The sequence below is a fragment of the Sinocyclocheilus rhinocerous genome, unplaced genomic scaffold (assembly GCF_001515625.1).
Source record: "Sinocyclocheilus rhinocerous isolate Xijiao unplaced genomic scaffold, SAMN03320098_v1.1 scaffold2285, whole genome shotgun sequence".
NCBI lineage: Eukaryota > Metazoa > Chordata > Actinopteri > Cypriniformes > Cyprinidae > Sinocyclocheilus > Sinocyclocheilus rhinocerous.
Window position 1 is genome coordinate 10,835 of NW_015654060.1, and position 12,693 is coordinate 23,527.

The 12,693-nt window shown below is 38.8% G+C and overlaps 1 protein-coding gene across 1 annotated transcript in view; it reads right to left on the bottom strand.

The window, feature by feature from the left end:
* Window positions 1-3,512: 3,512 nt before the first annotated feature.
* mmp19 (matrix metallopeptidase 19) overlaps window positions 3,513-12,693 on the bottom strand; it is a 16,566-nt gene continuing 7,385 nt past the window's right edge. Inside the window, exons 8-9 of the mRNA XM_016523301.1 lie at window positions 11,161-11,288; window positions 3,513-3,892 (exon numbers count right to left, since the gene is read on the bottom strand). Coding sequence (XP_016378787.1) covers window positions 3,659-3,892; window positions 11,161-11,288 — 362 coding nt within the window. The 3' untranslated portion in view covers window positions 3,513-3,658. The remainder of the gene's footprint in view (window positions 3,893-11,160; window positions 11,289-12,693) is intronic.

Here is a 12,693-nt window from a genome sequence, read left to right on the forward strand (position 1 = left end):
TTATTTTAAATTATTGTCCCTGGATTAGTAGGGTACTCTTGTAATAAACTTCACAAGATCTCTAAATGTGTCCTGTGATCTCTGGCACCAAGACATTAGCAGCAGATCCAGCAAGTTGCGAGGTGGGGCCTCTATGGATTGGATTTGTTGGTCCAGCACATCCCTTAATCAGATCTGGAGAATTGAAGGACAAGGGAACACCTTGATCTCTTTGTCATGTTCCTCAAACTATTCCTGTAGTGCAGCAGCAAAGAAGCCACAGCCATCAGGGAACACAACCATAAAGTCTGCAACAATCTTTAGGTAGGTGATATGCGTCTAATTAACATCCACATGAATGCCAGGACCCAAGGTTTTTCTGGCAGAACATTGTCCAGAGCATAACATTCCTCCGTTGGCCTGCCTTCTTCCCATAGTGCACCCTACTGACATTTCTTCCCCAGGTACACAACACACATGCACCCGTCCATCCACCTGATCTAAAAGAAAATGTTATTCATCAGACCAGGCAACCTTTCTTCATTCCTCCGTGGTCCAGTTCTGACACTCGTGTGCCCATTTTAGGTGCTTTCAGTGATGGACAGGAGTCATCACTTTGACTGATCTGCGGCTACACAGCCGCATACACAAACTGCAATGCACTGCAAAGGTGTTCTGACACGTTTCTATCATGGCCAGAAGTAAGCAATTTGAGCTACAGTAACTCTTCTGAAATGACTGTTCACTTGCTGCCTAATATATCCCACCCTTGTCAGGTGTCATTGTAATGATATAATCAACGTTATTCACTCATCTCTCTAGTTTTAATGTTGTGGCTGATCAATGTAAAGAAGGTACCCAAAATTAAAACCAATATTAAATCTTTAATTTCACCTTATAAAATGTATGGAAAAGGAAAACTCAAGTGTTTTGGGCTTCACTTGAGCTCAGAGAGAGATACAATGAGGGCCGTCACTAATGGGAAGAATGGTAGGGGCTACAGCTGTACGGCTGTTTATGTAAATTAACCCAACACATTATGATGAATTATTTTTAGCCAGTAATACAAGATCCATTGCATTGATCAGAATTTATCATAACAAATATCATAAGCAACTTGGGATTGTTGAGTAACTATCCATCCAAGTTGAGTTGCTTGCTTGTATTGCAGTCTGGTACATTTTATTTCAGCAGACATGTAACAAAATAAAACTGGCCCCTTGTGTTGTTTTTTTAACAATTACAATCTTTTAAAGAATACTACCAAATCTTATTTACACAATATACTGGACTTTTGTCATGTTAAAATGAGAAGGTACAATATAAAAATACTTACTTCATGCAACTGACAACCATAACAAATTGTTGTGTTGTATTCAATTTCAAAATGAAACTACAACTATACAAATAAAACAATATATTTACAAGAAAAATAAATGAATACATGAACAAACTTAAAATCATTATTGAAACATACTGTAAGAGCTACAACATGTCTTATAAAGCATATCTCCCAACAGTTTGGTTATATATATATATATATATATATATACAGTGCATTGTGTAAGTATTTTTTTATTTTTTATTTTTTTTACATTTTATGTTGCAACCCTATGCTAAACTACTTTTTAACACTCCATACCCCATAATGACAAGGCAAAAAAACTGATTTGTGATAACTTTGTAAATTTATCAGTAATAGATTATTGAAAAAAAATACATTGCATAAGTATTCATACCCCTAACTCAGTACTTACTGTAGTTGAAGCACCGTTGGTGGCAATTAAAGAAAAAATAAAATAAAAAATTTGAGTATAATGCGACAAGTTTTGCATTTCTGGATTTGGGGAGTTTCTGCCATTCTTCTCTGCAGATCCTTTTTTAGCTCTGTCAGGGTGGACTGGGACCATTGGTGGCAATTCACAACAGGTGCATACACTCACAAATTTGTTCTTATCCTCGTTGTAATGTTAATGAATAAAGAGAATTATAAATGAGCCAGAGGTTAGTATTTTGCATAAAACGCAACCAAACTATCTCCATAAAAGTGTTTTCCACACAGCCTTTCTTCACTCTCAGCAAACATATGACGCTCTCTTTAGGCTTTCTTTGGAGAAAGATGAACCTTCAGCTCAGTCTGAGTTCCTGAGCACTTTTAACTAGGTTTTCAATATTATCTCCATATTTGTGCAGAGCGGTGGGGCACCAGGTCCAGAATTGAGAACCACTGTTATAAATATAGACAAGAATATAGACAGGTGTGTATCTTTCTAAATCAAGTCTATAATCAATTGAATTTGCTACAGGTTAACACAAGTTAACTCAAGTGTAGAAACATCTTTGAGATGGTCCAGAGAAACGGGAATGCTTCTGAGCTAAAGAGTCTGAATACATATGCAATGTAATTATTTCAGTTTTTTAAATTGTTAAACTTGCAAATTTACCACAAATCAGTTTTTGCTTTGACATTATGGGGTATGTAGATTGTAGACTAATGTGAAAGAAAAGCAATTTAAAGCAGTTTAGCATAAGGCTGAAAAAACGAAATGCAGTTGGATGTAAATGGTTAGATGCAACCCTGTTTATTTTAGTGAAATGTAGGCGCTTCTTTTGGACATACAGTACAATTTTTAGTGAGTACAACTGATTAGCTAATTTGTTAGTTTAAATATCCATACCAATATCTATACAGCAGAATGCTTTTGAAATGCATGAGTATGCAATTATGGCATATACTCACATTTTTTGGAGTACAACAGAATTCACACACACACACACACACACAAACATGATTTGTATTTTAGAGGTGCATTTGAATTGAATTTACTGGAAATTGCATACACATGCCATTCACCCATGCGTGTTACAGAGATAAGTAGCTTTGGCTGTGGATAGTGTGAAGCTGAGAGCAAAAAGTTACATAGTGTAGCGTAAAATGTTCACTGAGTTTAAAGGGAAACGTTGCAAATTAGTTGCACCTCATCCAGCGGACACGCTTGCTGAGTGGGTATCCAGAATCAACTATTAATTGCTCATTTAAGCGCCAGTACTTGTCACCTTTGAAGAAATACATCTTCCCATTGGTCCATGTGAAAGCTGCATCAGGATTTGATGGGATGCCAATAAACAGATGGGAAATGGGTTTGGGATAAATGCTGAGGTCATTATAAACCATTTCATCCCACTGCCAATAGCCTGAGCCCTGAAAAAAATTCAATCAATGATTTAAAGTGGTCATGAATTAGAAAATAAAACTTTCCTTGATCTTTTGACATATCAAGTTCATCGTACTATAAAAATACACTGTAGGTTTTAGAAATCAACACTTCCTTGGCTTCTTTTGGACATACAGTACAATTTTTAGTGAGTACAACTGATTAGCTAATTTGTTAGTTTAAATATCCATACCAATATCTATACAGCAGAATGCTTTTGAAATGCATGAGTATGCAATTATGGCATACACTCACATTTTTTGGAGTACAACACACACACAAACATGATTTGTATTTTAGAGGTGCATTTGAATTGAATTTACTGGAAATTGCATACACATGCCATTCACCCATGCGTGTTACAGAGATAAGTAGCTTTGGCTGTGGATAGTGTGAAGCTGAGGGCAAAAAGTTACATAGTGTAGCGTAAAATGTTCACTGAGTTTAAAGGGAAACGTTGCAAATTAGTTGCACCTCATCCAGCGGACACGCTTGCTGAGTGGGTATCCAGAATCAACTATTAATTGCTCATTTAAGCGCCAGTACTTGTCACCTTTGAAGAAATACATCTTCCCATTGGTCCATGTGAAAGCTGCATCAGGATTTGATGGGATGCCAATAAACAGATGGGAAATGGGTTTGGGATAAATGCTGAGGTCATTATAAACCATTTCATCCCACTGCCAATAGCCTGAGCCCTGAAAAAAATTCAATCAATGATTTAAAGTGGTCATGAATTAGAAAATAAAACTTTCCTTGATCTTTTGACATATCAAGTTCATCGTACTATAAAAATACACTGTAGGTTTTAGAAATCAACACTTCCTTGTTAATCCAAAACAGCTTTTATTGAAACCAAACTACCAAAATGACTCATTTTGGACTTCCTTGTCTTTATGATGAGCACATCAGCGCAAGACTTCCTGCACAAAACCTACTTCTTCATCATCATCCCTTTGGCCCGCCCACTGGCGCATGTTAGTTAGGAGATAAGAAGAAAAGAAAAGAGAGAGATACTAAAACAGGATCACTTGGAATAAAAATAAATGTAGATACCTGCTAAGTATGTTGTTCAGTTCTTATTGCGCAGAATATTGTCTCTGCAAACATTATGAAGGATTCTGGAGAGTGAAAAGTGTTTATTCAAAGTGCCTGATCGAGTCATTAGGGCATAATTTTTTTGCTCAGGACATTTCATTGTGGATTCTTATGTAAACTAGTCACAAATGGAAACAAGCTCCAAATGAACACACTTTTACTGAAAAATGTACTTGACCAACTTGTTAATGTTCATTCTAAAGCCTGATCTGTGATAAATTAATAATATAAGGACTCTGTTTTGTGTAATTTTTCTGTTTCGTGACAACTTCGCATTGTTCCGCTTAGCAGCATGAAAAACTATATATTTTTAATTAAATTAAAATGATATAATGACTGTCAATCGATTCACTTGTCATATAAAGTACACAAAATGTTCTTTATATTTATGCATATAAGAGGTTTCTCTAAAATAAAAACACAGCAAGTTTTAAAACTCAGAACTATCCCCCCAGTTTTAAAATATGAATTTTTCTACCCTTCTGAAATGCCCAGATTTAAAATGGGGAGAACTGTGACATCACAATTCTCATCGACACGCCCTGTAACATGTAATCAAGGAGGTATGTTCTCAACAACTCATGTCTTTCCATCAATCACAATACTGCTGTTAGGTAAATAAAGACCTTTTTGGTGCAAAACTTTATAAATTAACCTTGAGAATGTAATCATAATATAAAAAACGGAAATTGCATTTCATGACCATCATGACCTGTGATCTGTGTAAGGGCTCATGTACAGATGTTCTTTGTCGCAAATTTGGTTTTGTGGTTTAGTTTGCTATTTATGCATTAGCGAATCAAACCAGTGATTAAACCATCAACTTCACGCTGTTAGTAGCATCTGTTATCTATATTGTGATAATTTTATATACAGAAACCAAGCTCATATATAAAGAGCATTCTCTTTATAATCATTAAAGCAGTCAATTCAAGATCAGCGAGAGTCTATCAGTGACTTGATTTCTGCATTTTCATCAAAACTCATAATATTATTAAACTATTACAATAAATTACACCGTTTACACTGCCTTTGACAAAGAGACTCTCATTTACATTGTGTTTTCACTGTGTTAGTTATGATAAAAGTTTTTGTGAGAGCAGAAATCACATTGCAATAAGGAAATCACTGCATCATGTACATGACTGCATTCGGCTACAGTGCAGTGCTGCAACCTTTGAGCAACGGGAGTAGTTCTAAATCGAATGCTATAATCAACACTTCACCATTAGTATTAACTAATCAGTGGACGTTCTAATAAAAATGCAAGTTTTCGAGAGCAATCCACATGTGATGCTTATTTCATATCCATTGATGTTAGCCAGTCATAGCAGTGGGTGTTCACAGTAATGTCTCACAGCACACACACAAGGAAACATTATAATTGAAGAAAAAAAAAGCATTTCATCACCCCTTTAATACAGTGGTTCTCAACTTCTGTCCTGGTGGCCCAAAGCAACCATACATTTTGTATGTCTCCCTTATCTGACAAATCAAAGCTGTGTTTGAAATCTCTTTCTATAGAGTGCATTACTGTATATCAAATGTTGGGCATTTTGTAGTTGATCAAAATCTGATTAAGGATTTAGAGCGAACATCTGATGTACACTCGCCAAAGAACTATTTACGATAATCCAGTGGTTCTCAATTTTGGTCCTGGTACCCCACTGCTCTGCATATTTTGTATGTCTCTCTTACCTACCACAGCTGATTCAGATCATCAGTTCATTAGGATAGAGTTCCATGAACTAGCTGAGGGTACATTTAAACATCATTTTCAACTACAAATACCATGAAAAAGTTTGTATGCATTTTGGCTGTTCATTTACATGACAATGGTGTTTTGGGGGCCTGAAAACTTTAGAAAACTGGTTTCAAAGTGCAAGATTTTGAAAACAGTACCATTATCATCTCCATGTAAAGTACAGAAATGCAAATTTGTGAAAACGGTGATGTCATGCTCATACATATTATGCATCAGTCTATAGCCATAAATGTGCAGGTGCGTAGTGTTTCACTGATGTTTTACTCCGAACATCTGATGTACACTCGCCAAAGAACTATTTACGATAATCCAGTGGTTCTCAATTTTGGTCCTGGTACCCCACTGCTCTGCATATTTTGTATGTCTCTCTTACCTAGCACAGCTGATTCAGATCATCAGTTCATTAGGATAGAGTTCCATGAACTAGCTGAGGGTACATTTAAACATAATTTTCAACTACACATACCATGAAAAAGTTTGTATGCATTTTGGCTGTTCATTTACATGACAATTGTGTTTTGGGGGCCTGAAAACTTTAGAAAACTGGTTTCAAAGTGCAAGATTTTGAAAACAGTACCATTATCATCTCCATGTAAAGTACAGAAATGCAAATTTGTGAAAACGGTGATGTCATGCTCATACATATTATGCATCAGTCTATAGCCATAAATGTGCAGGTGCGTAGTGTTTCACTGATGTTTTACTCCTTTAATCCTGAAACATCTTGAGGTGGAGCGGCAGCAGCAGGGACGTCTCTCTACTGTGCCCTGCAGAAAGGCCCTAAGATCAATTTTTGCCCACATCTTGTCTTTCATCTGGAGCTAGAGCCAAAAGCTCCCCTGTTCTGCCTCCTCTGCCAGATCTTTGAGGGCCTTCTTCAGTTTGGACAAGGCATTTCATGAAACAGGTTGGATGCTCCAGTGAAGTCCCTGCACCAAACTTCTTCCGGAAATGTTAATGCCATCTACCCAGCTTGTGAGCATGCAGCTGATAGTGCTGCATACCTTTCATATTCCTCTCAAAGGCAGCCTCCATTCCTTATTCTCATAGCACAGTCAGTTCTGCCAAGATGACGAACATAGTAGAAGTGGACCAGAGCACAATGTCTGGCCGAAGCGAGGTTATGGTGATCTCATGAGGAAACATCAGCTGGCATTCAAGGTCAACGCTCATGCTCCACTTACCTCTGGGTGAGAGGAGGGACCATGACCTTGTTTTGCTACTGTGGGCCATACCTCCTTGCCTGACAAACTGGACCAGCTGCTGTGGTGTTGCCAGACTAGCCCTGTTTGCCTCCAGTCTGCATACCTCCAAGATTTTGGCCAGCTTGCACAGGAGCTGGTCTTGGTACCATTGGCCTTGAGTCAATGCTGCTTTGCAGGCAGATAATATGTGCGGCAAACTTGGGTTCTTGGAGTTACAAATTTGGCAGGACTCCTCTAAACCATACCACAAATGTAGGTTCGGAGGACTGGGAAGGGTGTTATACGTGGCCCGGATAGTGAAGCTCAAACTTGCTTAGGGTATTCTCCACATGTTTACCCATGTTTGTTCTGTCTACGACTGCCGCCCAGGTTGTCCAACTGCCCTGGCATTCCTGACTCACTGCTTTGATCTTGTAGGTCTCCTCCATCTTAAAGACTTCTGAAATCACCAAGTTTCACCTTTTTTGTGTCTTTGGAGCACAGCTTGCGAGCCGATCCCCACCCAAGGCTGGCCCTGCCTGTCTGCAGCCACCCAACGATCTCCTGAGGTTTTAGCTGGTTGATGGCCTGATCTAATACCTATTCCACTTTTGTCCAGAGCAGACGTGAACCTAGAAGTTAGAGTATCTTAAGAGAACCTTGAGTCTCTTAGCTAAACAAGTGCCTTACCTTATCCTGCTTGTAGCCCAGGTAGATGGATTTCAGGGGCAGCTGTAAACAGTGTTGGGAAGGCATTGTGGGAGGCCCAGCCATTTACTGATGTAGCTGTTGGCTTTGCAGTCCATCTTCTCAACTGCTGTCAAGGTGATATCACAATTTCAAGGGCGAACTGGTAACACCAAACCTTAAACTTTCCTGGGAGAAAGCTTTGGTCGATTTTGCTCAACTCACCTGTCAGATGAGACATCACAGAGATGGCCATGTGCTTGTCAGATAGCTCAGCAGTATAGAGCTTCCCAAGACTTTATACAAGTTGTTCTGCCAACAGTGGGATTTCTCTGACCATTGACTGAGAAGATGTTGTCATTTCTCACTCCTTTCCGGATTGATAGGCTGCGAGACTTGGCAGGTTTTATCTTCATACGGGCCCACTGTAGCAGCTCATCGAGCCTTTACAGTAGCCTGTTGTTTCATGCTGCCTTTAAAAAAGTGTGCTGACTACATCCATGTAGCTCTGTATGGCTGGAAGCCGCTGGCCTGACTGCAATATAACTCTGCAAACCATCTGTCTTCCTCCTATTAGGATGATCTCAAAGGCAAAAGTGAAAAGGATGGGAGAGCTTGAACAACCCATCACTATGCCTTTTTGTAGCTGATGCCAACGAGGTATCCTGGGTTGTGTAGCAGACATAAAAGTTGTTGAAGTAGTTTGCTACTAAATTCTGGATACTTGATGGTATGTGGAAGAAGTTCAGCGTGAAGAAAATTAGATGGTGGGGAACAGACTCGTAGGCATTTGCGAGATCCAGCCAAATTACGTGGAGGTCTGATTTGTTACGTTTGGCTGTCTGTATTTGTTTCCAGATCATGGCAGAGTGTTCCACACCGCAAGAAAACCCAGTCACGCCTGCCTTTTGACAGCTGCTATCAGTGTAGTTGTTAACTAAGACGCAGGCGGTGATGCGTTTTGCCACCACAGAGAAGAAGTTCTTCCCTTCAACATTTATGATGCATCTGAATTGGCTGATGCTGCAGGAGTCTTTTTCCTTTCGAATAAAGGTGGTGACGCAATGCTTCATGTGGGTGGGATGGATTGGGTTTTCCAGGAGCCTGGGGAAGTTCTTGAAAACCCTGTAGGGTTTGCCATTTTGCCCAGGTGCTGATGCAGCTCTATAGTTCTTTGCAGTATTCCTCCAACTCCAGCTCAGTTGCCTGCAGTGTCCCAGACCTTTTTTCCTCCAGCAATCCCAGAACACACTTAAAGGGATCCTGAATGAAGCTAGCACTTGCTTTCTTCCTCTGCTGTCTGCATTTCCTGATTCTTTCTGCTTGTCTCAGGTGTTTGAGACGTGTATTTATCTGGTTCCACAGGCTTCTGTGTGTGCTTGACTGGTGATTATCTTGAAGGTTTCCTACTTGATGTTTTGTGGGGATGCTCTTGCTGCTGGTGCAGATTCTGATGGGAAGACTACTGACCTTCCTCCACCTGTCCTGCTGCAGAGATGGGGACAGTAGCACTGTGGTGCTCAGCTTGGCTATGATTCCCCCTTGTCTGAATTGCCTGTAACTGCCTTGCAAGCATGCATCTGGTTACCACCACACTTTGTCTTCCCTTGTTGGATTCGAAGACCCAGATAGTTTGCAACTATAGACCACCCACAGCTGTGTTCTTTTAGGATCCTTTTAATTAGACTCAGAATTAAAAGTAGCATTCTACTATTGAATGGTGTTGTTATATAAACTACAGCAGTGCTCAGTGCATTAAACCATTAACCAGATTAACAAATCAATCAACAAATTCTCGTGCTGCCAAAAATTACTAATACATCATTCAAATTTGACAAATAATACATTTTCTTGTTCCTAATAATCAACATTATGCATGTGAAACTGCAGCAGTGCTAAACTGCTCACTGCATCATATAATTAACAACACAAACTATCAATGTATAAATCAAACTCACTAAGACTGCCGACAGTTTCTTTTCCACACATCATTTTATTATATTGATGTATGTGATTACAATAAAATCTTATAAAACAGTGAAATCACTCTGAACTCTGTCCTGTCTTGCTTGAACTTGAGACAGTAACATATGAGCACAACTGACATATTCTTCACTCCTATTGGTTGTTGCTCACAAAAATTGTGGCTCAGTTGCATAAACTTTGTAGTGTGACTCGTATCCCATGACCTGCCTACATTCTGTTGCCTACTGTTGCTTGTGTCACTGGAAGTCACCAGCTCTCCAAAGAAAATGAATGGGATCATGTTGCTTTGTTGCAGTGTGTCGCTGGCAGTGTTAACGGGGGTTTAGGGTGTCAGATAAGAGATATATACAAAATGTGCAAAGCGGTAGGGTAACAGGACCGGGATTGAGAACCATTGCCATAATCCAATGTGGAGAGGATTTATGAGCTAGAAAGAGAGATTGTGAGAGAGAGCGAGTTTGAATGAGAAGTGCAGTTTTTAGCTTTTATAAAATTAATTCTCAGTGCCTCTAGTTTTTTAGTTTTTTTTTTACTTTTTAACAAATTATTACTTGATTAAAAACATCCTAAAATAGAATTATAAAGGTAAATTTTAAAACAAAATAAATGAAATTCTATGAAGAAGTTTATTTTTAGGCATTAAATCAGCCAAAATTCCAAGCATTTTCTAATTCGCTGAATTTACTTTTTTTTTTTACTCCCAAGACTTGTATGCAGAACAAATTTTAATTTGGTATATGATTTAAAAATATTTGCCAATCATCTGTAGGTAATTTAGTCATTCTATTAACAGTCATCTGAGGGTGCTGTGGGCACATTGTTATATCTGAGCGCATATACATCTGAATGAAAATACAGCTCCAGCTCTTTAACATATTTGCTCACTTCATTTACTTCAACATAGGGATTAGTGAAGGAGTACACAGTATAAGGAGTAGTGAAGTAGTACACGCTTTCTGACACAGTATAAGTTTGGTTCATGCAGCTCTTTGGTAAGAAGCTGATGATTTTAATCAGATGAGTAAATAAGAGAGGCAAAAGTTGTGTAGTGCTGTGGGTCCCCACAACTGGAGCTGAGAACCACTTACTTAACTAGAAAATGGTAAATATTTATCAACAGAAATGTTTGTTTATATAGAGAGAACTTTGTACACACATGAGGGCTCAAGAATTTTTCATGATTTTTTTCTTGATTTTATTTCTCTTAAGCATATGTTGTGTACAGTAATGTTAAATATCACTATACCTTAAAGAAGAAAATGTTCTTGTTCTTCTCATAATACAAAGCAGCGTCAATATTGGCAGGGATTCTTTTTAGTGGTTTGGGGTATCGATAGTCAAGGCGGTAATTTGTAAACCTCCAGACTTTTTCACCTGAGAAAGAGGAGCAGGTGGGTAGAAGAGAAGAGATTTTTTAGACTTCAGTTAAGTACATTTGTAAATCTGCATTTTTCCATCTTAAAAATATCTCTAAATTACGACATATGCTCAGTATCCAATGCATAAAACTTAACCTCCCATAACATCCGATGTACTTGTTAAGAAGAATGGCACCTGCACTTATATTACTCTCTGTTTCATCCTTATCCCGAGGAAACCATAGCCAGCCAGATCGGGTCCATATCAGTATCCAGACCATATGGTGGACCTGCACCCAGAAACAGCCTCAACACAGCCCTTCACGGTCAGTGGAGACCTCAAAAACAAGCCCTTGGCACAGATCCATATGGCCAACCATGCCAGGTCCAGCTGGGACCGTTTTTTCCAGAAGGATGTTCATTTTGCTTAAGGCCACTGATAAGCCAATCATTGACTACTGGCTAAAGTGGCAGCTCTACCTTCATATTTCAATGTGTTTAACAGACTACAACTCATATTACCATGTTTGTTTGCTTATGCCAGAGGAGAACTAATCCCCCAACTGAGCCTGGTTTCTCCCAAGGTTTCTTTCTCCATTCTGTTACACAATGGAGTTTGGGTTCCTTGCCACTGTTGCCTTCTGGTTTCCTTAGTTGGGGTCTGAAAGTCACATAACTTTTAGAAAATCTATCAATATGACCACACTGACACCATTGGATAGGAACAATAACTTGGAATTGAATCAAACTTAACTATTGTCGTCTGTGGAGCTGCAATGCAGCTGAATCACATCTTGCAACATTGATTCAACTGAATCAACACTAAGCTAACTACAGCTGACTAATGACATTGCTGCCTTTTGTAGAACCGAACTGGGGTGCGTTTCCCATACAACGACGTAACTCACTGATTAACCAGCATAGTACAATGCATTGTTGTGGAAACTAACTAGCCAATCACGACTGTTTCCCGAACATGGTCGCATATCCGTCATTTGAACCACATTAGTTCAACAATTTAGGGCCGTTTTTAATGACATCACACGGATGTGGTGGAGTAATAACTTCTGCTAATTAATTATTTCGAGATTTCTGAGATGCTGCTGTATTGAACATGGCACCTGATGACTAATTTACTATGTTTTGTTCCCTGTCATTTAGCTTTATTTGATGTTTGATTCATCGCAGGTTTCCTCTTACGTCATACTCTGGGGTTCCCTTAGGCATTTATGCACATGCGCACTCTTCAAAAACGGCGCTTATTGAGGACGCGCTAAAATTTATCGATTAAAATGTATATATTTAAATTGAGTTGAAGATATAGATTGTACTGCATGTTAGCTTGCTTATTGTGCCCAAAAGCATAATTTATTTAAGTCCATATGTCTTACTAACAAGAAACTATGCTTCTAACCACAGGT